Source organism: Gnatocerus cornutus, chromosome 9 (assembly GCF_029298725.1).
Source record: "Gnatocerus cornutus isolate USDA-ARS CGAHR chromosome 9, icGnaCorn1.1, whole genome shotgun sequence".
NCBI classification, from domain to species: domain Eukaryota; kingdom Metazoa; phylum Arthropoda; class Insecta; order Coleoptera; family Tenebrionidae; genus Gnatocerus; species Gnatocerus cornutus.
The window spans coordinates 7,679,027-7,702,507 of record NC_142241.1 but is presented as its reverse complement, the minus strand read 5'-3'; the positions used below and the strand labels follow the sequence as shown (position 1 = coordinate 7,702,507).

General features: G+C 37.6%; 11 protein-coding genes across 63 annotated transcripts in view; 9 read left to right on the top strand and 2 right to left on the bottom strand.

Moving 5' to 3' along the window:
• Positions 1–90: 90 nt before the first annotated feature.
• LOC148168479 (thioredoxin domain-containing protein 17-like) lies at positions 91–1,207 on the top strand. The gene is made up of 3 exons (XM_088046528.1): positions 91–352; positions 902–983; positions 1,036–1,207. The coding sequence occupies exons 1-3, from the start codon at positions 208–210 to the stop codon at positions 1,187–1,189; spliced, it is 381 nt and encodes a 126-aa protein (XP_087902654.1). The 5' UTR covers positions 91–207; the 3' UTR covers positions 1,190–1,207.
• LOC148168477 (SEC14-like protein 2) lies at positions 616–7,266 on the bottom strand. Its single transcript, XM_088046520.1, has 10 exons — positions 7,055–7,266; positions 2,855–2,924; positions 2,765–2,808; positions 2,530–2,647; positions 2,294–2,485; positions 2,161–2,241; positions 1,782–1,981; positions 1,580–1,737; positions 1,383–1,534; positions 616–1,337 (listed from the first exon to the last, which is right to left on the bottom strand). The coding sequence occupies exons 1-10, from the start codon at positions 7,106–7,108 to the stop codon at positions 1,192–1,194; spliced, it is 1,215 nt and encodes a 404-aa protein (XP_087902646.1). The 5' UTR covers positions 7,109–7,266; the 3' UTR covers positions 616–1,191.
• Positions 2,684–5,488, top strand: gudu (Armadillo repeat-containing protein gudu). 2 transcript variants are annotated; one of them, XM_088046519.1, is made up of 8 exons: positions 2,684–3,023; positions 3,082–3,292; positions 3,339–3,516; positions 3,563–4,020; positions 4,064–4,193; positions 4,234–4,752; positions 4,828–5,146; positions 5,203–5,362. In XM_088046519.1, the coding sequence occupies exons 2-8, from the start codon at positions 3,186–3,188 to the stop codon at positions 5,274–5,276; spliced, it is 1,785 nt and encodes a 594-aa protein (XP_087902645.1). In that variant the 5' UTR covers positions 2,684–3,023; positions 3,082–3,185; the 3' UTR covers positions 5,277–5,362. The 2 variants fall into 2 exon arrangements, with proteins under 2 accessions (XP_087902645.1, XP_087902644.1); XM_088046518.1 differs by having other exon boundaries at positions 2,688–3,023; positions 4,828–5,150; positions 5,203–5,488.
• Positions 7,267–7,511: 245 nt separating the features above from the next.
• Positions 7,512–9,444, top strand: Orai (calcium release-activated calcium channel protein orai). Of its 3 annotated transcripts, none has more exons than XM_088046521.1 (3): positions 7,512–7,940; positions 8,279–8,330; positions 8,376–9,444. In XM_088046521.1, exons 1-3 carry the CDS (start codon positions 7,897–7,899, stop codon positions 9,033–9,035), a joined length of 756 nt encoding a protein of 251 aa, XP_087902647.1. In that variant the 5' UTR covers positions 7,512–7,896; the 3' UTR covers positions 9,036–9,444. The 3 variants fall into 3 exon arrangements, with proteins under 3 accessions (XP_087902647.1, XP_087902650.1, XP_087902651.1); XM_088046524.1 differs by having other exon boundaries at positions 7,520–7,936; XM_088046525.1 differs by lacking the exon at positions 7,512–7,940 and adding an exon at positions 7,947–8,081.
• On the bottom strand, positions 9,440–10,661 carry LOC148168475 (uncharacterized). Its single transcript, XM_088046526.1, has 3 exons — positions 10,520–10,661; positions 9,973–10,472; positions 9,440–9,562 (listed from the first exon to the last, which is right to left on the bottom strand). The coding sequence occupies exons 1-3, from the start codon at positions 10,659–10,661 to the stop codon at positions 9,440–9,442; spliced, it is 765 nt and encodes a 254-aa protein (XP_087902652.1).
• A 748-nt stretch (positions 10,662–11,409) lies between these two features.
• Positions 11,410–13,298, top strand: LOC148168474 (zinc finger CCHC domain-containing protein 8 homolog). Its single transcript, XM_088045162.1, has 3 exons — positions 11,410–12,292; positions 12,342–12,642; positions 12,689–13,298. The coding sequence occupies exons 1-3, from the start codon at positions 11,514–11,516 to the stop codon at positions 13,157–13,159; spliced, it is 1,551 nt and encodes a 516-aa protein (XP_087901288.1). The 5' UTR covers positions 11,410–11,513; the 3' UTR covers positions 13,160–13,298.
• Positions 13,299–13,481: 183 nt separating this feature from the next.
• Positions 13,482–14,532, top strand: LOC148168473 (transmembrane protein 177). Its single transcript, XM_088045417.1, has one exon. The coding sequence runs from the start codon at positions 13,590–13,592 to the stop codon at positions 14,511–14,513; it is 924 nt and encodes a 307-aa protein (XP_087901543.1). The 5' UTR covers positions 13,482–13,589; the 3' UTR covers positions 14,514–14,532.
• A 40-nt stretch (positions 14,533–14,572) lies between these two features.
• On the top strand, positions 14,573–15,621 carry Slbp (Stem-loop binding protein). Its single transcript, XM_088046527.1, has 4 exons — positions 14,573–14,744; positions 14,797–15,173; positions 15,220–15,336; positions 15,384–15,621. The coding sequence occupies exons 1-4, from the start codon at positions 14,679–14,681 to the stop codon at positions 15,499–15,501; spliced, it is 678 nt and encodes a 225-aa protein (XP_087902653.1). The 5' UTR covers positions 14,573–14,678; the 3' UTR covers positions 15,502–15,621.
• On the top strand, positions 15,558–18,637 carry LOC148168471 (mutS protein homolog 5-like). The gene is given in 12 exon segments (XM_088046208.1): positions 15,558–15,566; positions 15,620–15,925; positions 15,973–16,195; positions 16,242–16,464; positions 16,514–16,719; positions 16,722–16,873; positions 16,920–16,982; positions 17,038–17,239; positions 17,286–17,476; positions 17,521–17,705; positions 17,747–18,110; positions 18,158–18,637. Coding segments are annotated over 12 exon segments (2,589 nt in total). The 3' UTR covers positions 18,623–18,637.
• An 11-nt stretch (positions 18,638–18,648) lies between these two features.
• Sf3b6 (splicing factor 3b subunit 6) lies at positions 18,649–19,261 on the top strand. The gene is made up of 2 exons (XM_088045399.1): positions 18,649–18,793; positions 18,846–19,261. The coding sequence occupies exons 1-2, from the start codon at positions 18,764–18,766 to the stop codon at positions 19,179–19,181; spliced, it is 366 nt and encodes a 121-aa protein (XP_087901525.1). The 5' UTR covers positions 18,649–18,763; the 3' UTR covers positions 19,182–19,261.
• Positions 19,262–19,554: 293 nt separating this feature from the next.
• Dscam1 (Down syndrome cell adhesion molecule 1) overlaps positions 19,555–23,481 on the top strand; it is a 34,213-nt gene continuing 30,286 nt past the window's right edge. For all 50 annotated transcript variants that reach the window (XM_088044555.1, XM_088044552.1, XM_088044546.1 and 47 more), the window contains exons 1-2: positions 19,555–19,701; positions 22,327–22,718. In XM_088044555.1, the coding sequence (XP_087900681.1) occupies positions 22,358–22,718 (361 nt within the window). In that variant the 5' untranslated portion in view covers positions 19,555–19,701; positions 22,327–22,357. The remainder of the gene's footprint in view (positions 19,702–22,326; positions 22,719–23,481) is intronic.

The following is a 23,481-nucleotide window of genomic DNA, read 5'->3' as shown; positions in this document are numbered from 1 at the left end:
GGCTCATGAGTAAATTGCTCACCCATAAAGGAAATTCAATTTTCCGCACACGTTAAGTAATCTACCACCAGATTTACTGGTTGTCTAACTTCGATCAGCTGACGACAAGTTTTACAGGACCGAATAATTTTAATTTGAAGATAACCCGAGTAGAATCAGATAACTCATCCGCCCATTCTCAGCACAGTCAAAACTTACATTGTAATCATGGTTCAAAAACATTACGTTGTAGGATATGATAAGTTTTGCAAATTCATTGAAGACTTCAAGAGCGAAGGAAAACCAATCCACATTTATTTTGGGGGTTCGAAACTGGCGAATGATGAGAGTTGGTGCGATGATTGTGTCCGAGGTAAGCCGGCTACTTCTAATATTCAAATATAATGATGAAATCAAGATATTTTTTCCTTTTACCTGTGGGCTTTGTAATTTGAAAAATGTTGGCAGCTCTGCAGGTCAGTTTGACAATGTTCAACAAAATTTATTATTCGTCTGACGTCACACAACGAAATTAAAAAAAAAAACATGTGGTGTACTGAGGGGCGAAAAGAAGGACTATTGAGTTAAAACAATCTTATTTGTTTTTTTTATGTCTACACAATGAAACTAACGATAGATTATTTATCAAGATTTTTACTTTTTCGTATAAAACGTAAATAACAACTAAATAGCAAAACCCAAGTACAAGAAATACAAAAACGTTAAAATTATAATAATTACAGCCAATTAGAGATATAAGAATTTTTCATTCTTCCAAGTGAGGGTACAAAAGTCCAAGAACAAATAATACTATAACTAGGTAATTGGTTCTGATGCTTGCAAACACTTATAATTAGCACTCCTTGCCCGACTTAAAGTTTTGTTATATTGTGCCACTATACTCTTATTCGTGTTTGCACAGCTGCTCCTGTAATAGAAGAGGCGCTCAAGAAAACTAATTACCAATCCCATTTTGTATACGTAGAAGTAGGTGACAGACCATTGTAAGTATACAGTTTGTGACAGTCAATACAATATTGGTATAATATTTTTCAGTTGGAAGGACATGAACTGCCCCTTCCGCAAAGACAAAAAGTTAAAGTTGATGGTTCTTCCAACTATCTTAAGATGGAACGCACCACAAAGATTAGAAGGCGACCAATGCGAAAAGTTGGATCTTCTGGAATTGCTTTTAACTGATGATGAATAAAATTACGAACTACCACTAGCACAATCTTCTTTTTTGTCTCCAGAATCGGCTAAAATTCCCATTTTTTCTAACGGTAAAGTGACAGCGATGTCGTATTTCAGTTTTTTACTTCTTAGAAGACTGTACGAGTTGTCGAAAGTTACCGTATCTAAAAACCAAAATTATTGATTGAATTATAAGTTGTTTGATGTACATATTGCCGGTGCTTGGCACGCGACGACTCCAGCTTCGTTTATTTGATGCGCCGCCACACGCCTGTGGCTTATTATAACACTCTGGTTTCCATCTGCGTCCTTCATTGTGATTCCGAAACGAATGTCGTGTTCGTCGGTTCGAAAATCCCACCTGGAAGTAATACGTGGGCTCTATTTTCTTTTTGATACTACAAACCTCAAGAAGCATCCATCGTCGGAAACTATAAAGTCCAAACACAATTTATCACCCTTTTTAATCACAGCGTTTGTATACTGGTGTGCGGTAACATTGTCTGAGTTTTGTTCGAAATAATTCTTGTATAAATGTTTAGGGACTTTACCTCCTTGGATTACCTTAAGCGAGAATGAGGTAAAGACAAAAGATGTGGAGTACCTACCGCGGTGGTGTATTTAGGATTTCCATCGGGATCTGTTAAGTTTCCACCGTAATGTGCAGGTAAATTGTCTGGTTCTATGTTTTCAAGAATTGCTTTCTTCCACTTCTTCGGATCGTTCTTAAAGATCCGCATTTTTCCTATGGTGTACTCATTCAGAAATCGCTTGATTACATTAAAAGCTATGGCGAACACGTGAGGAGCTGTTAAAGACATAAATTAAATTTATCAATTGTGTCTAGTAAGGTTTGTTTTAATAGGTTGGTGGATCTGTTTTTCAGACAGAGCTACCAACACATCTCAAATTCCAAAGCCTCTACTTCAAATCTATGTACGAGGATATTATCTAACGTTAACAGCGGAAATCAAGAATTGTCATTACCATTGATTATGTAACAAACGTTCAGAATTTCCGGATAGTTAGCTTCATACATCTTCAACATTGTAATTACCACTTCACCAGCTACAAAAACGACAAGTTTTTTAATTTCTTTTTCATTGTAACATTTTTTTACCTGGACGCCAAGCGTACTGTCGCAAATTGAAACCTTCCATGTCAAACACGACTACTACCTGTTGGCTTCCTTTCTCTATAGCCATTTGCATGTATGTTTCCAACATTTTTATGGTCATTTTTATAAAGGCGTGTCTGCCGAAAGCGTGAAGTAGACCCACAATGTCTAAATTTCCAAAAGGCACAATTATCACTAAAATTTAAACTGAGTTGGCGTAAAAACTGAGGGAAACGTACCAGGACAGTTGTTTTTATCATAACCGGTGGCTCCACACGGAAAATACTGAATGAAGTTTTCTGGGGGCTCCCATGCTAGGGACTCGTCAACTTCCCATTGTTGCCGCCACTTCATTGACTACAAAAATATAGTAAGACTTTGGAATTCTAAACGAGTTGGTAGCCCTGCTCATCAAATTTCCAGCGCATAGCTACCAACAGATTTCGAATTTCAAAGACCACTGCCAAGTGTTACCTGTCTAAGCATTTTTTCTGCAGCTTCCGGATTCCAAGAACGTGCTAGAAACTTCGTTTTTACAAATTTTAAGGGGTTTTAGCGACTTACCTCGTAGCCAACGCAATAAAAATTTGTCGTCATGGTGGGGTTGAGTTATATCGGAGACGCTCCGCCGGAACTAAACACAAATTCGGTTTAATTGAGTAGTAAAATATGCAAAGTTTTGGTTAGTTAAGCACTAAAATAAGTGAAATTGATCAGGTTCCAATTCGTTTATGTGAGTAAATAGCGTATAATGGAAAAATAGAGCTAGAAAGTGTTTAATGTACTCATAGATACAGTTCTACCAACATGTTTATTAATGTACAGTCTACTGATGATAGTTGCCCAGTTAGAAAAAGTTGACACGTGACAAATACAGTGAGAAATAATCGTTAAAATGTCAAACGCTGGAAGCTCTTCCAGTGACGACGAGCAAGGCCTCAGAGGTCCAAAAGAATTCATCGTTGAGGAACTCCCTGACAGCGAAGACTCTTCAGTTGCTGAGTAATTCCTCCCATTTTTCTCACAATTTTTTAAACTCAAATTGAAGATCCTCGTCCGAAGATGAGCAAAGAGAGCGCCCTAAACCCGAAATCCCCCCCGAATACTGGCATATCCAAAAACTAGTCAAGTATATGAAATCAGGCAATCAAACAGCGACTGTTATATCTCTATGCTGTCTCAAAGACCACGACCTGACCACAGAGATCAACCAGATGGCCATTCAAGTTAGTAAGACCGTAGCATGACTAAATCAGAAAATCGCAATTTTAGGATATCGGTGGTCTTGAAGTTCTGATAAACCTCCTGGAAACTAAAGATTTGAAATGCAAGCTCGGTTCTCTCAGTGTTCTGAGTGAACTGTCCTTAAACGAGCAAATCCGCAGATGCATCACGGATCTCGGAGGAATTTCTCTTTTAGTGCAAAATCTTTCAGATCCTGCTAGAGATTTACAGATTCTAGTTGCAGAAACCCTCTACAATGTGGCTCAAATTAGAAAAGCTCGCAAACATGTGAGAAAATTTGACGGGATACCCAAACTCGTCGACCTGTTGGATGTCAACGAACACTGTCTGAAAACTCCGAAAGAAAATCTGAGTCCTGATGAGCTCGGCAACGTTAGCATAGCCAAAGCAGCTGCGAAAGCCCTGTGGTCAGTTTCTAGAAGTCGGAAGAACATTCAAGTTATGATGAAGAGTGGCTCTGTGCCACTGTTGGCAAAACTGTTGAGGTACATCGACTTGGGTTTTTTCCAGTTATTATCAGTTGTTTAGGTCTGTCCACATGGATGTCATCGTTCCTACAGTTGGTACCATTTCTCAGTGCGCGAATGAGTTGTCGTACCAACTGGCAATCCAAACAGAAGGCATGATCAAGGATATCGTCCAACACTTGTCAACGGAGGTAAGTCCACAAACGCAACAGATTTTTTAACAATCTTTAGGACCCTTCTCTAAGAAGACACTGTGCCGAAACCATCTTCAAATGCGCGGAAGACGCCACCACCCGAAATTTAGTCCGACAAGCTGGTGGTCTCGACCCTTTGGTCAACATGGCAAAAGATCCAGCGAATAAAGAAGACAAACTTTTACTAGCAGCAGTGACAGGCGCTATATGGAAAACTGCAATCAGTCCTGAGAACGTCGAACGATATGACCAATTAAAAACGGTTGAAGTTCTAGTAAAATTATTGGAGAACGCAGATGAAGATGAGATGGTGCTAAAGAATGTTGTTGGTGCTCTGTGCGAATGTTTGAAGTTTAAACATAATCGGGACGTTTTGAGGAGAGTTAATGGTATTCCGTACTTGGTGAACTTGTTGAATTATACTTTTCCACCGCTTTTGGAGAACGTGCCCATGGTGCTAAGAGAATGCGCGGAGGATGAGAGTTCCATGCGGATAATAGAAGAACTTGATGGAGTGCGGCTTATTTGGTCTTTACTTAAAAACGAGTCACCAAAGGTATGGGACGCTTATTTTATTGTATTTTAACGTTTTATGATCAGAAATCTTCAGATCTCTAGATACAAATTTCAGGTCCAAGCCAACGCGGCCTGGTCTCTAGTCCCCTGCATAAGATACGCAACAGACTCCGGTGAAATGGTTCGCTGCTTCGTCGGCGGTCTTGAACTCATCGTCAATTTACTCAAATCCGCCGACAACCACGTCTTAGCTTGTGTTTGCGCCGCCATCTCAGAAATCGCCAAAGACATCGAGAACCTAGCCGTGATCACTGACCACGGCGTGGTTCCAATGCTTGTCAATTTAGTGAACACCCAAAACGTCGAACTGCGAGAACATTTAGCATCCGCTATAGCCTACTGTTGCGCCTGGGGATCAAACTGCAAAACTTTCGGTCGGTAGGGCAATTCCACATTTGTTGTGATTTTTTTCTAATGTTGACGTTGGCAGTTTGGGCGCTATTACACCACTGGTGGCTTATATGGCCGACTCGAACCCGAAGGTTCACAGAACAACAGCACTAGCTCTCTTTCATTTATCGAAAAATGCTTTCAATTGCATTACGATGCATGAAAGTGGAGTTGTGCCGTTTTTGTTGAAGGCTATTGCCACCACTGATTGGGATTTACAAGAAGCGGCTGCTGGTTGTTTGGCAAATATACGGAAGCTCGCGCTGGAGGCAGAGACGTGTCATCTTATTAGAGCTCAAGATGAAACCACCGAAGAAGATGACTGATGTAACAATTTTATGTACTTGAAGAAATTTGAAAAATAAACGAGTTTTTTTATTTTTTATTGTTGTTGTCATTGATTGACAAGTGTCCGCTTCTAAAAACAGGAGTTAATATCCGATAGTTTAATGTAAACAGTGTTGGGTGAAAAGTGAAAGTGCATTAAAATGGAAAGTGCGTTTGAGTGCGTCAAAGCTAGTTTATATGAAGAAATAAATGTTTAATATAATAAACACATGAACACTCTTTGAGTATGGTGTTCCACAACAATTTCTATTTTTTTTTATAATAGATTGCTAGAATATTAGTTCAAATAATACTAGGTGGCTATTAATGATTTTCTCGGTTGGTACACCTGCTTCCTAACTTCTGACAATTGCTTGTGAACAATAAAAATCACATTCATTTATGATCAGTCAGAAACACTTCTTTTACGCAAAATTAATTTTATAACCATATTATAAAAACTTCTTTTTCAGGTATAAATTAAACATATTGACCCTGGGACCATTAATAGCTGTTTGTGCAACATGTACGTCATTAAGCAAACTGGATAAGCCGAGTTAGAAGTCTTGTGACGTTAACAACAAGTCCTGATGAGTATTTCTTGATGTGGTTATTTAAATTGATTGCAAAAATGTATATTTGACCGCCCTCAAGAGATTTTAAATATGGAAATGATCTAACTTGATGACTTTTTTGACAATTACCAAACATTTTTAGGATTTAAAGGATATCTAACTAAAGCAGTAAAAAATTTAAAAGTATACAAAATAATCCAACAAATTTAAAAAAATTATTCAAAGGAACTGAAGGATCTGAAGAATCTAAAAAAAGACGAGAGAAACCTGTCGTGTTAGGTATATTGCAGTTTTTAATGTTTCCAAACTATTTTAAAAAAAAATATTGTTAAGAAGGTCAAAGACTAAATTGTCAGTAATTATGCCAAAAACAAATATTTAACATGCAAAAGTAGGTATCTAAGTATAAGTAATGAATGTGAAATTTTGAAGTAACTAGTTTAAGTATTACTTAAAAAATATATGAAAAAAGTCAAACAACATTAAAATTCAGATTGTCAGGCAAAGTTCAAGGAAAGCACTGAGTTATCGTTTGAATTTTAATACCTAATTCAAAGAAACCACAACAAGAACAAAACGTAATGATTGTTTATATAATCATTTCTTTAATTAATTAATTATTATAATTAGATTCCAGTCAATTTCCCTACGTTTACCTAACAATTGTAAACAAGAAAAATGAATTAGGTAATTAGCCACCGTGCGTCAATAAATTTGGAAAAACCGTACAAATTTGTAGAAGTAAATATATTATAATTTTTTTTAATATTGCCCGATGAAAGTATCACGAAAGCGTAAGGTGAAAGTTTATTGTTTATCCAGTTTTACAGATCAAACCCTAAAATCGTCTTACTAGTCTTCGTCTGTTTTGTTTTAAAAAATTCTGTATTTTTAAAGTGTGACTCACAAAAAAAAAACATACAATTTACAGTAAAAATGACCATGGGAATTAAACATTTTAAAGAATTCAACGAAATAAAGGAAAATTACCTTCATTAATACGAATCTCTGATGATCATCTAAAACCAAATTGCTTGGAGACATTTTCAGATAAAAACACAGCAACCACACGTCGTAAACTGACTCTCAACTTGACGCAAAGATGAATTTCTTATTACAAACGTTTGGTTTTTTAACAGCTAGCTCGACATATTTGCCTCCTTTTCCTTTGCTATTAATGTCAGTGAAGATAAAAAAGAGGGGAAATGTATAACACCTGTTGGTCAGGTAGTCTGGTAGGCAATCATTTATACGATGATGTTGTTGTTTTGAAATTGTCTATTTTATTATCATTGTTTTAGCTTTTATCCTCATCGCCTTATCAGTCATTATTTTGAAAGCAATGTGGTCAAGGATTTTGAACTAGTATTTTTTATTTGGAGGTTTATTAGCAAACAGAGCGGAAGGAATGCAGTTCGCATCTCTTCATCATTCAGTTCAGTTTGATAAAACAAAACGCAATGAATGTTGCATTTATGAAGAAACTGAAAAATCTGTAAAGAATCAGTAAAAAATAATCTGAGAAGATCTGAGATACCTATAATCCAAAGAATTTGAAAAAAATCTGAAGAATGGAATTCTAATTGATGAAAATTAATAGAGTGCAAAGCAAAGAGAGTTTGGCTTTATGAAAGACCGCAAAAGTGTTCAAAAAGAAGCGCCAAGAAAATCAATAAGGACTATTATCGCAAATCAAGACTGGTGTCGCTGAAGTTCTTCAGTGGCGGCGGTAACAAATCACATCCAGTGTGCTTGTGGCCTTGGTATGTTGTAGATTTCCTACCTTATCTACAGTGTTGTGTCATTGACAAACGTCAAACAGCCCATGGCCCATGACAATATTGGGAATTTTTGACTGTGAAAAAAGTATTGGTATGTAAGTTACAAATGAAGACATTACGGTGTAATAATCCCACATTACTGGGAATTTAAGAGTGAACTCGGCAAGTGGTTGAAGTTGCATTTTGTAAATATTATTTTTAACTTGATCCATAATTAAGAAGCGCTTATTAAAATGGTAAATATTTGAAATCTATTGGAGTTAAGCTCCACTTTGTCTATTAATCTCAGTTTTGTTTATTATGTTTTTGTCGTAATGTAATGTTTATTGTAATTGTTAGTACTAGGATTACGTTGTAAGCCTCTACAAACATGAAATAGATTCTATGATTATAAGTAAACCTACCGCTAAAATGATATCTTTTACGATTTTAGGCGTCGTCCAACTGATTCAAGCTCCCCTGAATGCGCCCCTTTTAAAACAAAGGTAAACAAGTCAATCTGAACTTCTTTCATTGAAATCAATTTTCAGTGCAAGATGTCACAATTAGGTGATCTTCATTCTTCCCAGTATTTATCATGGAGGAAACTACATCTAAGTAGAGCAAAACTGAAAGCCTCCAGCAAAACCTCAGCTCTTTTATCAGGATTTGCCATGGTTGCAATGGTGGAGCTCCAACTGCAAGCAGATATGAAAGTCCCTGGTAGTGTTCTAGTGGTTTTTGCTATCATCACCACTTTATTAGTCGCAGTTCACATGTTGGCACTGATGATAAGTACTTGTATTCTACCCAACATTGAAGCTATTTGCAGTTTAGACGCCATAGGACTCGTTCATGAATCCCCCCATGAGCGCCTGCATTGGTACATAGAAACGGCGTGGGCATTTTCAACTTTATTGGGTTTATTGTTGTTTTTAGCTGAAATTGCCATTCTCTGTTGGGTTAAGTTCTATGATATTAACAGAACCGCGGCGTGGTCAGCCAGTGTTGTTTTACTACCCATTTTGTTTATATTTCTAGCTTTCGCGATACATTTTTATAGATCGTTGGTCGCACACAAGTATGAAATGACGGTTTCTGGGATCCGGGAACTTGAAAGACTCAAAGAGCAAATTGAACAGGGGGATATGGAGCATCTTCGGGTTAATGGGGCGAACGATATGTTAACCAGTGGTGTGCATATTGTATAAGTGATGCACTGTTTTGCAATATTGAGGCTGTGTACTGTTTTTTTTTTTACTTAAGGGGGTTTGTAGTGAACGTTCCACGCTGTCTTGTTAAAACGGCCCTGATTATTTCGTCAAGTTGGTAATTCTGAGTTTGACCTACTAATAGGCTTCAATGCCCGCTTAGATGCGCTTTTATTATTTTTGTTTCACATTAGTAGGGTCGTTTTATTCCGACAGTGCGATACATCACTTTCACAAGTACAAGAAGGCCAAGCTCAAAAGAAACTTAAAGTATTGTGCCAGATTTTTCTGAGTTTGGTTGCTCCGTGCGTTTATCAAGGAAACTAACGTGATGACAATAAAAAACATGGTTTGTGATGAATTTTAAAATACTTGTATTTTTATCAAAATTAAATACACTGACACTACATATTTTGATTTATTTCCGACTGTACACTATCACATACTAGAAGACAGGAGTTAACAATTTCTAATAGAACCCTCATCTGACGTTCGTTGCAGAGTTCTTCAGCATTGAGAAGTTCAACCTGTAAAGTTAAGGTACAATCTAAAATGCAAGAGATTTTATAATATAACGGAATTAAAGTGATTTTAAAATTAAAAATTGGAAATTTGGGGGCATTAAAACGGGTAACATTAATTACTGTTATACTTATTGTAGCCTTTCATATTTTGTATGTATGTACCTACTTTAATTTATATTATATTACACTTTATATTTGTTATTTTATACTATTATTTATTTTCACCTAGATTAAAATTAGTTAAAATCGAATCGCGGAATTCGTTAAAACAAATAATGAGCATCGTATTTAAAGCCCATGCTATCCTGTCGTTTATTAAATTCTTTGACATCCATCAAAGGTTGGTATCATTTTGAGCCTGATACTGTTATTATTAATAAGATATTAGAAAACATTTTTCCTGCTTTTTTTACCTTTTGAATGGGGTATCTCGTGGCACGAACCGCACTCTGCCGATATCTAATATCTTTGAGGGTCGAAGAAATGCAGTCGTTTCTAATCCAAACCCCTTCTTGCATCTGCCCTGTGGTCAGATGCAAAAGTCGGCCCTTTCCATGTTTTAGATCGTTTTGCCATCTCCCTTCGTATCTATTTGAATCAAAGCGCACGAACATGCCAAAACCGTGTCGCTTATCATTCATCCAATCTCCGGCATAAAAACTGCAATCGAGATACCACATCAGACCGTAACCGTGTCGTTTTCCATTTTTCCAATCTCCAATGTAGACTTCTCCGGTTCTGTACCGTTTTAGTCCAAAACCGTGCATTCTACCGTTTCTCCAATTACCTCTGTATTCCAATAGAAAAATTTTGGATTCCGATTCGTAGGCTAGCACGCCGAAGCCGTGGCGAAAGCCGTTTTGGAAGTCGCCTTCGTATAACTGGCGGTGGCAAGTTAGTAGCGCACCTTTTCCTGAGATTACAACACTAATAAACTTTATTTAGGATGCTCGTTTTTACCTGTTTTAAGATCGTTGTTCCATTCGCCGATGTATCTATCACCCACTGTATTAAATATCGCGTGTCGTAGACCATTTTTTTTCGTCATATTTCCGAGCATTTGCGACCGGCTCGTTTTATGTCTGTCTTTTAGAAAAGGCATTTTTCATATCAACTTAATCGATATTTGAGTGATTATGATTCTTATAACATAGTGTTATATCGATAAAAGTCGTCCAGATTCACGAAAAATTTGAATTCTTTCCCCGAAAGTGTTGGAATTCACTCGCCCGATTTACACATGAAACTCATGACTGAAACTGACAAAAAATGAAAACTGTCAGTCAGCGGATTATACAGGTGTATCCGAAGAAAGTTGCGGATGAGTTAGGAGTTTCTAGTAAGGAGAAAATGAGCTGAGAAAGTGGAAAGAAATGCATGACAAGTACCTATGCATAAAAAGGAAACAAAGGATGTTCCTTTTTCTATTATCATGAGGAACATCATGTACCTATTCAGAATTTGTTCTTTCTGCTTTGTTCTCTTCTAAACTTTTTCTGTCCGCGCGTCGTTCCAACGTTTCTATTCCATTCTCCAATATTTTTTTTTTCTGCACTTTCATTGTCTCTAATGGTTCTTGTTGTACATCATTCTAAACTCTTTTCTTGACTTCTCTTTAATCTTGTTTTTTTTCTTTAAGCCCCTGATTCTCTTTCCTACGGTTTCTTTTTAGATTTTTTTGTGTTTTTTTTCTTTGAATTATTCTTTTTGCTTATTCTTTAAAAACCTAAAATCAGAAGTTTCTTAATAATTATCGAAAGCTTGAAATTTAGTTTTGATCGGCGCGCCATTTTGAACTTATTTTTCCCCCCCAAAACGGACACTTGAGGTCACCGATTGACGTTTTTATGGAAAAACGTCGGCGTCGACGCGTCGACGCATTATCCAAGGACGGCGCTGTCAACTGTCATCTAGCTGTCAACTTAAAAGCTTCTTTTATTAATAAGACTCAAAAATGTCTCTAGACGAAACAGTTAATGAAAACAATGCGGAGATAGCTATAGAAGTTGCAAGTGAAGACCTCGGAGAGCCAAAAGCTAAACAAATTAAAATCGAGCTATCAACAACACAATCTAACCTAGAAAACCCACCAAACGTCATGGAAATAAAAGTTGAAAACAGCATAGATTTAACTGTGGAAGTCTTAAGCGACGGAGGAACTGAAGAAACTGAAGCTAAAGGAGGAGAATTAGAGTCTAATCAAGATATAAAAGCAGAGAATGTAACTAACAACAGCTTAACTGAACCAACAGAAGAGTGTTTACAGGAGAATAGTCCTTGCATCAGTATTACATTTCACGATGCAATAAGTTCACTTGATTACAAATCGAAATTTCTGGAGTTCCTTCGGTCGTTTTCAGAATTTCAAGTACAGAATGAAAATGATTTTATAATGAACATTTACAAAGATGAGGGTGTTGGTAACGTCAAAGAGGACCCTGATAAGACTCCACTGAGCAAAAAAAGAAAAAAACACTCCAAAGTCAAGAAGGAGCTCTTTGTGGTGGATTCAACCCCTTCAGACCACATCTACCGCGCTGATCTTTGGTATGAAACCAAATTTATAGTAGTCTCAGAAAAGACAGCTGAGAGTGAAAATGACTTCGTTTCCGCTTCACGAAACGGCTGTTTCAATTGTGGAGATCCACACGCTTTGAAAGATTGTTTAGTTCCCAAAGACTACGCAAGAATATCCATGGCCAGGCAGAAATTTAAATTTCAGTATAAAACCTCGTAAGAGACTAAACAATGTGTAAAAACAAGCCTAAATTGTTTGTTTCAGGCGTTACCACTCTGATGATCAAAAATATGGTCATTTGGAGCCGGGTAAGATATCAAACGAGTTAAGAAGAGCGTTGGGTTTACAAAAAAATGAAGCGCCTCACTTCATATATCAGATGCGGAAGATGGGATACCCTCCAGGATGGTTAGAAGAGGCTAAATTCGTCAATTCTAATCTTGATCTGTTTGATATCGATGGTAAAAATGTCCAGAGCGCCCACATAAAAAAGCATGGACTGGATGAGAGTAAAATCGTGGATTATCCAGGGTTTAATGTACCGTTCAACAAAGGAATCAAAGACGTATGTTTGGGTTTTAGTAGCCTCAGTATATTAACTCATTTTGCAGGACTATCGAACATACAGGGTGCCTCCATACTCCGAAAATTTCAACAAGAAAATAATGGTTGATTTCTTTGAGAAGCAGTTTGCACAAAATATCTCGAAAGATGTTCAGGAAAAAAAACAGGAACACCTTTTAAATCCAACCATTGAAAGAAGTTCTCCCTCGTTAGTTGACTTGGAGCAACAAAAACTGCAGTTGTTAGAAGAATTGAATGACGAGCCTAAAGATGATAAGAAAGATTCTGACTATGACTCAGACAAAGGCTTTCTGGCTGTTAAAACGAGTTGTTTAGGGACGCCTTTATTAAAAAGCAGTTCGCCGTTTTCCTCACTTCCCAATCCAGATAACTTTTCCAAAGATGTGAGTCCTGTTATTAATTTCGAAAATTTGCCAAACTCCACAGGGAAGTATGACCAATTAACAGACGTCCTGCAAAAAGTCAGGGATACGTTAAAAAAAGGGAACAGCTCATGACATGTCCTGAAAAGAAGTAAAAGTACAAAATATTTTGTATATTGAGGAATTTTATGTCTTATTAATTAGTTAATTACTCATAGAAGTGACTAAGTGTATGAAATTATGCATTCGTAGATAATAAATTAATTCAAGGAAGTGTAAACATTTTCTTTTAAGATTTTTTGCGTTATTCAACAAATATAAATACCTATTTTTTTTTAATGACAAAAACTAGATTAATATGTAAGAATTTGAAGATTTATAAATTAAAAAGTTGCGTAAGTAATTAAAAAAAGAGCGTTTTTATCTCTCCTCGTCCATTTTAAAGGTCCCAGAAAGTGTTGACATGACAGGTCCTCTGTCGTCATGCTGACACTTTTGGCACATTGAGGTTAAATCATAACCTTAAACTGTGCCCGTGTGATGATAATAAAATAACTTTTTAACGATGGCCCGTTGGAACAAATTGTCGTCTTGGTTAGTAAGCGACGCCGGTCGTCGTTTGGCCTACTACTCCGCCGGTGCGATTTCCTGCGGTGTTATGTGTGCTCATGTTTTACCTCAAACGATCTTCCTCGACCAGTATGAGAAGATTTTCCACTTGTACAAAAACGGATTCTCTGTGAAACTCACAGAGCAAATAAACGAGCGCTTCAAGAAAGTCTTAGATTTGTTGGAAATCCCAGAACGGGACCAGCATTTGTATAAACCATTCGCCGGTTACGGTTTCGATATCTTCAGTGTGGGGACGTCTTACAGCAAATTTGGTGTCCGAATTGGGATTCCAGCTAATTTTTTTTACAACGATGAAGCTTCCGTTGATAGGCAGTCAATTAAACTAAGGGACGATTCCGTCATGTGGGATTTGGATGAAGGGAAACTACTACAAAATTCGCTGGTTATGTCAGAGAAGGCGCAAATGTACGCCATCGCAAAGGAGATCCGCTTCAGGGATACGCCGAAAATGTATATAGACACTGTTATATCCGTGGTGTCTGTTACTGGAGCGTATGGACTCGCTCGTACATTTAATGATAGAGCACAACTTTTTCTAAAACCCCGGAGTTTACGACTAGTTCTGTATTGTTTAGTCGGCGCTTTCACTTTCGGAAGCTACGCGTTATGCAAGGACTTTTCACAAGTGTACTTCGAGAATAAAATTGACGACGAGTTAAAAGCCAAGAGCTCCATTTTCGCTGAAGGAGGAAAAGAATTCTACACGAAAATCTTGAACAGGAACATCGCTTTGAGGAAGCTCTTGGGCAAAGAAGGCGAGCGCGCATTCACAGCTCTTGGAAATGAAAATACTCTCATCAGATACAAGCATGTCCCTGTAGTCCAAAGGAAATTGTTTTTTGAACAGCCGTTGTAAAATAAATGTATAGAGTGTTTACGGGTTTTATTCGAAACTCCCGCATCATTTCTAGGAATTTTTCTTTCGTCAAAGTTACGAAGTCATTTCTCACTAGCGCGCTTAAAGTGTAGGTTATATTTTTGTTTATACACTCTTGATTTTTTGTGCACTTTTATTTTGACCATGGAGCTCATGAAAACAAGACTTTCAATGAACACTTCATTAAAAAACGCTAGAATTTTCGACGAGGTTAGTTTCCTTTCGTAATAATCCTCTGGATTCTAATTTCTACCCCCTGTAGATGCTCGAAAGTGATCTTCTAGAGCCTCCCCCGCCCCCAAAGCTAGATACTAAACAAGAAGAAAGTGATGAAGAGATAGAAATGAAAGAGACCATAAAATTGGAAATAAAACAAGAGTTGTTTGATGATGACACAAATTTTTCCATTAACACAGACGCCTTTGAAAATATCCATATAAAAAAGGAAGATCTAGATGAATTGACTTCTCCTATGAAGATTGAAGATGACTCAAATTCTCGTAAAAGTTTCAAAAGTGCCAGACTTAACATGTACAAAAAGCGAGATTCACCTTATAAATCAGCTTTAGAAAGGTTGGGGCCTTCTGTTAGCGGCGTAAAGACTCTTAGCTTCGATGAAAACAAGCAAAAACCGAAAAAGTGGGTTATAATGATTGTCATGCACATTCTATTTTTTTTCTTTCAGGAAAAGCACACGCAATGAACTTGAAACAGATCCCGCAGTATTAAGTAGGAGACAAAAACAGATAGATTATGGCAAAAACACAGTAGGTTATGACGAATATTGCAAAAAGATTCCCAGGTATGACTCCTACATCTACAGGGTGTATCATAAAACATGTTTTTTAGGGATGAGCGCCAACCAGATAACCCTCAAACCCCAGACAAATACAAAAAGTATTCCAGAAGAGGATGGGATGGTTTAATTAAACAGTGGCGCCTTAAACTGCATAAATATGACCCTTAAAATAATTTAATAGTTTTTATTAATAGAATTAAGAGCCAAATTTTTGTTTATAAGTTATGACTTCAGTAATGTTTAAGTTTTTTGGACTTGAAACCTTGAAATAAATCGTATTGTTCAGTGTTTTTTTATTTTTTTGGGTTGGCGGTGCTTACCGCCAACTTTGCTTTATTCAACTTTGCGGTGTTCATTTTTAGTTCTTTTCTTCAAATCTCGTTTTGTGGTTACTTTTGGTGGATGCGCTTCACTTTTTGTGATGGCGTCGTCAGACAGCGATTTAATTTTCACCACCCGACCAAACGCTGCCCAAATTATTCACGAAGAAACAGAAGTTGAAGAAAGCGTGGAAAACACCACCAGCATCCTTTCATTGTTGTGGAAAAGCGGAAAACTGGGCGCTGCCTACTTCGACTGTTCTGATAAATCCGTAAAAACACCCTCAACTTTAATTCTTTACTAATTTCTTTATCTCAGTTGCGGGTTTACGAAGAAAGAATTGATCCAGCCCCTCAATTTTTCCTAACATCCTCAATCTACCGGGAAGTGTGCCCTAAATACCTCATCTCAGTCGGAAAAATGAACGACGACCACATAAGATATTTGATGGATACTGTTACCATGAACGACGCCACTGTTACCACAGATACTTTGAGGAGTTTGCCCCCGAACATGTTTCTACTCTCCCCTAAAGAATATTGTACGTAAAAATGTCAACCTAGAGGCCACTTCAAATTGTTTTGCAGCTTTTGAGATCTGCAGATCCGTACTTTTGGAACTCAGCCCCTTTCAAACCGGGGAAGTATCCGAAACTTGGAAAGAACTCCACGTTAATTCTATTCTCGATTTTGATGATAAAACGTCTGTCCATGCTGCCGGAGCACTGGTAAAATACTTAGATAAGAACTGGGCGCACTTTTTATCAGAAAGGGAGGAATTCCAGTATCTGAGTGTCGTACAAACTACGCTGTATGACACTAAACTAGTACGGATTCCTTACTTTTGTGATATTTTTCAGACGGGGGCACGTTTTAATGGACCGAACAACTCTCAACGCATTACAAATTTTCCAGCAATGTTCGCACGACGCTGGGTTTAAACGGGGGCTGCAGGCGAGCAGTCGCGAAGGTTTGAGTATTTTTAAGTTGTTTTCGTCGAGTTGCAAGTCGAGAATCGGCCAAACGCAGCTGAGGTATTAGAAACCAGATTGTAGACTCATCTTCACGAGAGTTTTTGTAGAAACATGTTATTGAAGCCCTTGAATGATATCGCCGAACTTACAAAACGCTTGGATTTTGTGAGTTTTGTGCTCCATCCGAGTCATCAGGAGTTTGTTGAGAGTTTACAGGACAATATTAAAAAATTGACGGAGGTTACAGTAAGATTTCCGACTGTTATTTAGGGTGTTAATTTAAATTCCCTAGGGTATTCTGCTGAAAATTAAGAACTCGAGGGCTAATTGTCAGGACTGGAGGACCCTGTACAAGGTATTTTTCTACACGACTCAAAGTGTTGAGAAAAATCAATAACACACTATTTCAGTCGATCTACCACACAATCTTCACCAGCGAGCTTACAGCCCCTTACCGCGACTCCTGCCAAATTTTAAACGAATTTTGTGATTGCATCACGACTGAACTGGTGCGTCTCGAAAACTCAATTAACGACGCCATCGATTTTACTGAGAACAAACTCTTTGGGCGCCCTGTTATCAAACTCGGATTGGATGAAAGTTTGGATGCTAGTAATACATTTGATTTCGTAGTTTCTTGCCTAAAAACACTTTCTAGAGAAGTTACGCCGCCAAGATATTGCTCAACATGTAACAGCAGCGGCCCAAGTCGCCGCCCAACAACTCCCCGAGTATTTACACGAGTGTGCTATAGTTTATCTCCCTGAAATGGGGCATCTTATTGCTGTGACAGAATGGGAGTCCAATTGTGATCCCGACAGTCTCAAAGACTTGGGGTTTCAATTAGTGGTAAAGAAGCGCTAGTTTAAAACGTTTATTAGTTTCAGTTCTAGTTCACTCTCCGCGGGACGAGCCATTACAAAAATCCCTTGTGCCAGGAACTTGACGAAAGTTTAGGGGACATAAACGCGGAGATTATAGCTCACGAAAACCGAATTCTGCAACGCTTATCGTCGTTCATCATCAAATATAACAAAGATATTCGAGAACCGTTGCGCGTTTTGGCTGAAATCGACTCGTAAGTTCTCGATTATCAAATTTTCATCATACTTTTCTTAGTCTGATAGCCATAGCTAAAGTTTCAGCGCAGAATAACTACGTGCGGCCAAGTCTCAATATTGAGAACAAGCACGAAATTCAGGATTGTCGGCATCCATTGCTGGAACTAGCTTCTAGTTTCGAACCCAGCGATTTTTTCTCCGGGCAAGATTACAGTCACATTAAGATCATTACCGGGCCCAATGGAAGTGGGAAAAGTATATACTTAAAAAATGTGGCGTTGACGGTGTATTTAGCCCATATTGGGTCTTACGTCCCTGCTAAAACCGCCAATATTGGAATGATGCACAGTTTTCATAGCAGAATGCAAGCTACTGAATCAGCATGTGTACGTTTATCAGCCTTCATGATTGACGTGATCCAGGTAAAAAAATTCGTTCTAGCTCCAATACTAGTATGACTATTTTCAAGGCAACTCAAGCTATACACAACTCGTCTTCCAACTCTCTTATATTGTCGGACGAATTTGGAAGAGGAACAACAACCGACGAAGGGCTAGCACTATTAGATGGCTTTCTCCGCCATTTCCACAAGATGGATAGGGACTGTCCCCATATTTTGGTTTCAACGCACCAACAGCGCATCGCTGATTTTTTACCACCTCAAAGTCCTTTAGTTCAGTACCTAAAGATGGCCCACACTGAAGAAAGTGGAACTTTATCGTTTCTGTACCAAGTAACTGAAGGAATTTCGAACAGTTTTGCGTTCAACATTGCTGCCCAAGTTGGTCTGGACGAAGGTATCATAAAGCGGGCGAAAAACTTGTTTGCGGGCCAAAACAAGTTTAGAGAGGCCGAAAAGGACAAGTATGCATCTTCAACAGAAGCACTGGTCGAGTTTCTTCAAAACGTGGAAGTTCCCGAGCCAGACGACTAGGGATTTTTGTTAGGGAGTTTTTTAAGTTGGTACGAGTTATGTTGGTATTAGAACTAGTGTCAGAAAAGTGTTTGTTTCGCTTTTTTATTATTAACTGTTTTCAAAGTTTTCTTGTTTAAAAGTTCTTTCAAAACCGCAAAAATGGCGTTAGCGATGCAAAGAAAGGCTAACGTAAGTAGTAATAAAATTGCCCCTTCCTTCTTGATAATTTTAACTTTTACAGGTTAGGTTGCCCCCTGAAATCAACAGGATCTTGTACATCAGAAATCTTCCTTACAAGATAACTGCCGAAGAAATGTACGATATCTTCGGTAAATATGGGGCTATTAGACAAATCCGCGTGGGTAACACACCGGAAACTAGAGGAACTGCTTTTGTGGTCTATGAGGATATTTTTGATGCCAAGAATGCTTGTGACCATTTGTCTGGATTCAACGTGTGCAACCGATATTTAGTGGTTCTATACTACCAAGCTAGCAAAGCGTTTAAGAAGGCGGATATTGAGAAGAAACAGGAGGAAATTGACAAAATGAAGTCAAAATACGGAATCAACACATAGTTAGGTTTTTTGGAAAATAGGTTAAGAATTTTTTTATTTTAATGTGATAAGAGAAATAAAAGAAGAGTGAAGTACAGAAATAGGTTGTGAAGCTTTGAACCTTTTTCTGTTCTGTTCATTTTATCCTTCCCTAACATCCTTGCTGAAGAAATAGTTTTAAAGTATATTTTAAGAAGAAAGAATATTTTGATTCAAACGACTTGAATGAATCGAAAAAATCAGGTAAGCCAAATTTTGATTGCATGTCTTTGCGCCTGTAGTCCTTGAAGGCAACCCACAACACATGAGCTTTTCCAGTGGATCTATACAACCAGTTATACATTTCCAGACTTTGCCTCGGCATCGATTGTAAAAGCTCGTCCATTTTCGGTCCAAGGCGTTGCGTTAGTTTTGTTGATTATTGGTGCTAGTGCGCGAGGATGTGTCATCTCCGTGTGTAATAATAAAAAATAAATCATAGTTGGTGCGCGAATCATTGTTTTAGTGCAATTTCCGGTCATACGAGCCGAAAATTCAACTGGTAAGCACCCAATACCATCAACTTAAGACATTCCATTAAAACTACCCCAGAAAAAAATGTATTTCATTCACCCACGCCGGTGCTTTATGAGTCTCAAGCTGGAAATTAAAATTTTCAAAGATCGTAACGAGATAAATAAAAATAGTGTTTTTTTACATTGCGGATATTTCCGTCGCCCAACAAAGAGTGATGGTATTAATACCTCGTAATATATGCAAGGAAGTGTACGAATTACCATTAGATTAAGGGGCTCAGATTGTTAGCACAGGAAACGAATAAGAAGGATATATGTGCATGTTTCGTCCTTGTCGACGGCGAATCAAATTGTCATGGTACAGCAGCTGGTGGGTTGACCACCTGCTTTTGAAAAAATCTTGAAATGGGTCTACATTCGAACCCATGGGATTATGACAGCTGCTGAAGAAAGTCGTTTACCTGCTACCACAAAAATTTACATGCGAGTTGTTAATCAAATGCACAAAAACTGGTTTGAGATGAAGTAAATGTTTATTTTTGTAGTGGTATTAGTACTATTTTAAGCAAAGTTCGAATAACTCATCAAAGCAGAATCTATTCATTTTTCCTCGCTGAATTTCATTGTGGGAAGCTGTTTCATGGTTGGAAATCAATAAATTTTATCCCAATCACGATCTGGAATTTTCGTCACAAAAACAAGACCATTTTAGAGTGAACGTGCATTTATATCACTACTAGGAATGAAAAAATCAAATTTCCGAAACAATTGTTTTAACAGTACTTGTACCTTCATTTATTTTCATTAGTTGGTAGCTTTGTCAACTCAGACTTGACCAACAAATTTCAAATTTCAAAGCCTGTGTAGTATGCCATCAATTTAGGAATTTCTTCGCCAATTTATAGTACACAACACAATGGAATAATTTTAACACTTACACTGTTTTGATCGTAACTCTTTTTATTCAAACGTAGAGGCTGAAAAATTACAAAAACGCGCTTTTTAATGAGGGAATGTGACATTGTGACAAAAATTTTAAGTATGGGTAAAAATGAAAGAAGGTCGTTGAAAATAAAGATTTAATTAGCTAATAATGTGAGGAGAGTTATGCGAGTACATTACACTTGCTTAGACGTCACTTGCATTTTTTGTCGGTTGGTAGCTTTGTTTGACGATTCAACCAAGGATATTAACAAATTCCGAATTCATGGGCCGTTTTTATCCCATGCTTATAGTACGATACTATGAACTACACTGCGGTTTTAATTTATATGCAGCAATGATGCACACTTGCGGTAATGCTATTGTAAATAAAATGCAACATTTTTAAGCCATTGTTTTTCTACCACGGAAGTGTAATAATAATGTAGTCTTTATTCAGTCAAGTTTTAAGATTAGTTTGCAAAATTTTGGAACGACTGAATGTAAAACCGTAAATGTTTGAATTTATTTACATTTCAAATACCCGTACATTGAATTATTTTTCGGAATTTGTCGTACTCAATACCTGCTACGATAAAACACATTAGTTGTCTCAAATCAAGATCACTCTTACACACATCTTCAATGTTGTCGCGGCTTTCGCACGAAACTGCTTGGAATTAATTGAGGGTTTTTGCTTTTTTTCCAGTTTCTTTTGTTGATAAGGCGGTGCTGTAACGCTTCAAGGATTTGTCGAAATTTATTGATATACCAGGGGTGCTCGGAAAGTATACCGCGTTTATTTTTGGCAGTCTAGAGACACGTCTTCTATTTGAAGTGTAAATGTTCCATTTATGCGCTAACAATGTTCTATCGATTCGCATGAATGTTTAATTTTTAACGATTGTTTCCAAAGAATGGAAGCACCTCATTGATCAAACACCGGATGAAAACTGTCCAACCTAATGATAATGGAATTAATTGACGTCTGAATAAGCCGCGTGGAATTTACTCAATTTACACTAATTTTTACGATCTTGCTGCCTTTTACGGTGAATTTTTATCGTGTTTACGAATTTATTATTCCCCAAACAGCTGTTATCGATTAATCGAATTTTAATTATTTAATCGACAAAGAAATTTTGAATTTGTTTACATAAATTTATGGCGTTTGTAGTCTCAAAATAAATGCATGTCTGGTCGATAGAGCGAAACCTTTTGTTATACCAGAAAATAATGAATTAGAATTGCTCGAGATATTCTTTAAATTGGTATAATAAAACGGGCGATTCGTTGCACGGTTAGGTTGTTACAGGCAATTTTTCGCGGTGGAAAATGTGATTGCTGGCTTGAGGACTTGTTGACCCATATGCGTGCACTATTCCCCCTGTCGCTATTCTTATTCCTTGGGGAATCCCCTCCCCTCGTTCATTTTCCCGTGTATATGTTACAGCTTTTGTGTTACTAAAATACACGTCATGTTCGACTATGTCACCTATGCAAGATCTAATTTAAAGCGCGGAATTAAATAGTCAGTTTGAATTACTACTGTTCTCTCCCAAAACTCGGATTTTTGGCATGGCTTATCTTTTCCTTCTTTCTCTAAATATTCATATAAAATCAATACCATACTGGTAACTCATAATGACCACAACTGCACCACGTTCCCTTTCACATGCATTAACGTGGGTGGAATCCAATTGACTACTAATTGTCTTTTTTTTTTCCAGATCATCGACACAGTGTCGTCGCTCTAGTGTCATGTTTAGTGGCGTTATATTATTGACTTTGCTCGTCCTCGGTGTCGTCGCCGAGGACGACACTTCCGGTCCAGTTTTCCTACGTGAACCCCCGAATCGAATCGACTTTTCCAATACCACCGGAGCCGTCGTCGAGTGCAGCGCTCATGGAAATCCAACGCCTGATATCATCTGGGTACGATCTGATGGAACCGCCGTCGGGGATGTTCCTGGACTTCGCCAAGTTCTAGCTAACGGGAATTTGGTCTTTCCTCCTTTTAGAGCGGAGGATTATAGACAGGAGGTCCATGCTCAAGTTTATGTTTGTCTGGCAAAGAACAGCGTCGGTTCGGTGCACTCGAGGGATGTCAACGTGCGCGCAGGTTGGTGGTTTTGGGGGTAATTGGGGGAGTAATGGAGATGGTCAATTACAGAAGGAATTGATCGTTTAGTGAGAATTATGTGTAGCAAATTGTGTATAATATGATTGTTGAACGTTGGAATCACGCATATAAATAACCAATTGATTGACTAAAAAAAACACTGCGTTATCAGAACATGAAAGTGACCGATTTATCACATTCACATATGACATCAAATACGTTGAAGAAACTAGTCAGACTGAAATAACAGTACCGCAGTTTTATAGTATTATGCTGTTTATTGTTTGAACTAAAATGGGTATTTTTGTTTATCTGTTTATTGATGTCTGTATGGTTATTTGACATTAATGGAACATATGCAAATATGGTATGTGGGTACGATGGTGCAACGTTGTAACGGTAGTTTCATGTGACAACATAAAATTAAAATGTTTACACTTTTTTGTCGGTTATTACACTTATCTTAAACTTGAAGCGGTCTCTCTTCGTCATAACAATGCAGGGAGGGTATTACCATCAGCCCGAAGCATGTTGTAAAACTGACGCGATAACATTTTTAAGTATTTACTACTGAATGTGATGTCATGGCTGAATTGATATGGAATGACCCTGTGGAAATGGAATTGCTGCAGAAATTCGCGATATTATATCGTGTGGCCCAACAGGTTTTTCATCAGGTCGGTTTTGGAAAACAAGATATACGGCTTGATTGGTGCTGTGTTTACACATTTTTTTTAAATTATAATCAATTTAAAATTGCTCG

Coding starts and splice junctions, on each gene's coding strand:
- LOC148168479 (XM_088046528.1), top strand. CDS start 208: ATGGTTCAAAAACATTACGTTGTAGGATATGATAAGTTTTGCAAATTC. Junction 353..901: donor GTGCGATGATTGTGTCCGAG/GTAAGCCGGCTA, acceptor GTGTTTGCACAG/CTGCTCCTGTAATAGAAGAG. Junction 984..1,035: donor GAAGTAGGTGACAGACCATT/GTAAGTATACAG, acceptor AATATTTTTCAG/TTGGAAGGACATGAACTGCC.
- gudu (XM_088046518.1), top strand. CDS start 3,186: ATGTCAAACGCTGGAAGCTCTTCCAGTGACGACGAGCAAGGCCTCAGA. Junction 3,517..3,562: donor TCAACCAGATGGCCATTCAA/GTTAGTAAGACC, acceptor TCGCAATTTTAG/GATATCGGTGGTCTTGAAGT. Junction 5,151..5,202: donor AACTGCAAAACTTTCGGTCG/GTAGGGCAATTC, acceptor TGACGTTGGCAG/TTTGGGCGCTATTACACCAC.
- LOC148168477 (XM_088046520.1), bottom strand. CDS start 7,108: ATGTCTCCAAGCAATTTGGTTTTAGATGATCATCAGAGATTCGTATTA. Junction 2,242..2,293: donor ACAGTACGCTTGGCGTCCAG/GTAAAAAAATGT, acceptor TCGTTTTTGTAG/CTGGTGAAGTGGTAATTACA. Junction 1,338..1,382: donor GTGCCAAGCACCGGCAATAT/GTACATCAAACA, acceptor TTTGGTTTTTAG/ATACGGTAACTTTCGACAAC.
- Orai (XM_088046521.1), top strand. CDS start 7,897: ATGACAATATTGGGAATTTTTGACTGTGAAAAAAGTATTGGTAT. Junction 7,941..8,278: donor TGTGAAAAAAGTATTGGTAT/GTAAGTTACAAA, acceptor TTACGATTTTAG/GCGTCGTCCAACTGATTCAA. Junction 8,331..8,375: donor GCGCCCCTTTTAAAACAAAG/GTAAACAAGTCA, acceptor ATCAATTTTCAG/TGCAAGATGTCACAATTAGG.
- LOC148168475 (XM_088046526.1), bottom strand. CDS start 10,661: ATGCCTTTTCTAAAAGACAGACATAAAACGAGCCGGTCGCAAATGCTC. Junction 10,473..10,519: donor GAACAACGATCTTAAAACAG/GTAAAAACGAGC, acceptor TTGTAATCTCAG/GAAAAGGTGCGCTACTAACT. Junction 9,563..9,972: donor CGAGATACCCCATTCAAAAG/GTAAAAAAAGCA, acceptor TTAACTTTACAG/GTTGAACTTCTCAATGCTGA.
- LOC148168474 (XM_088045162.1), top strand. CDS start 11,514: ATGTCTCTAGACGAAACAGTTAATGAAAACAATGCGGAGATAGCTATA. Junction 12,293..12,341: donor AAATTTCAGTATAAAACCTC/GTAAGAGACTAA, acceptor TGTTTGTTTCAG/GCGTTACCACTCTGATGATC. Junction 12,643..12,688: donor TCAACAAAGGAATCAAAGAC/GTATGTTTGGGT, acceptor CTCATTTTGCAG/GACTATCGAACATACAGGGT.
- LOC148168473 (XM_088045417.1), top strand. CDS start 13,590: ATGGCCCGTTGGAACAAATTGTCGTCTTGGTTAGTAAGCGACGCCGGT.
- Slbp (XM_088046527.1), top strand. CDS start 14,679: ATGGAGCTCATGAAAACAAGACTTTCAATGAACACTTCATTAAAAAAC. Junction 15,174..15,219: donor AACAAGCAAAAACCGAAAAA/GTGGGTTATAAT, acceptor TTTTTCTTTCAG/GAAAAGCACACGCAATGAAC. Junction 15,337..15,383: donor TATTGCAAAAAGATTCCCAG/GTATGACTCCTA, acceptor CATGTTTTTTAG/GGATGAGCGCCAACCAGATA.
- Sf3b6 (XM_088045399.1), top strand. CDS start 18,764: ATGGCGTTAGCGATGCAAAGAAAGGCTAAC. Junction 18,794..18,845: donor CGATGCAAAGAAAGGCTAAC/GTAAGTAGTAAT, acceptor TAACTTTTACAG/GTTAGGTTGCCCCCTGAAAT.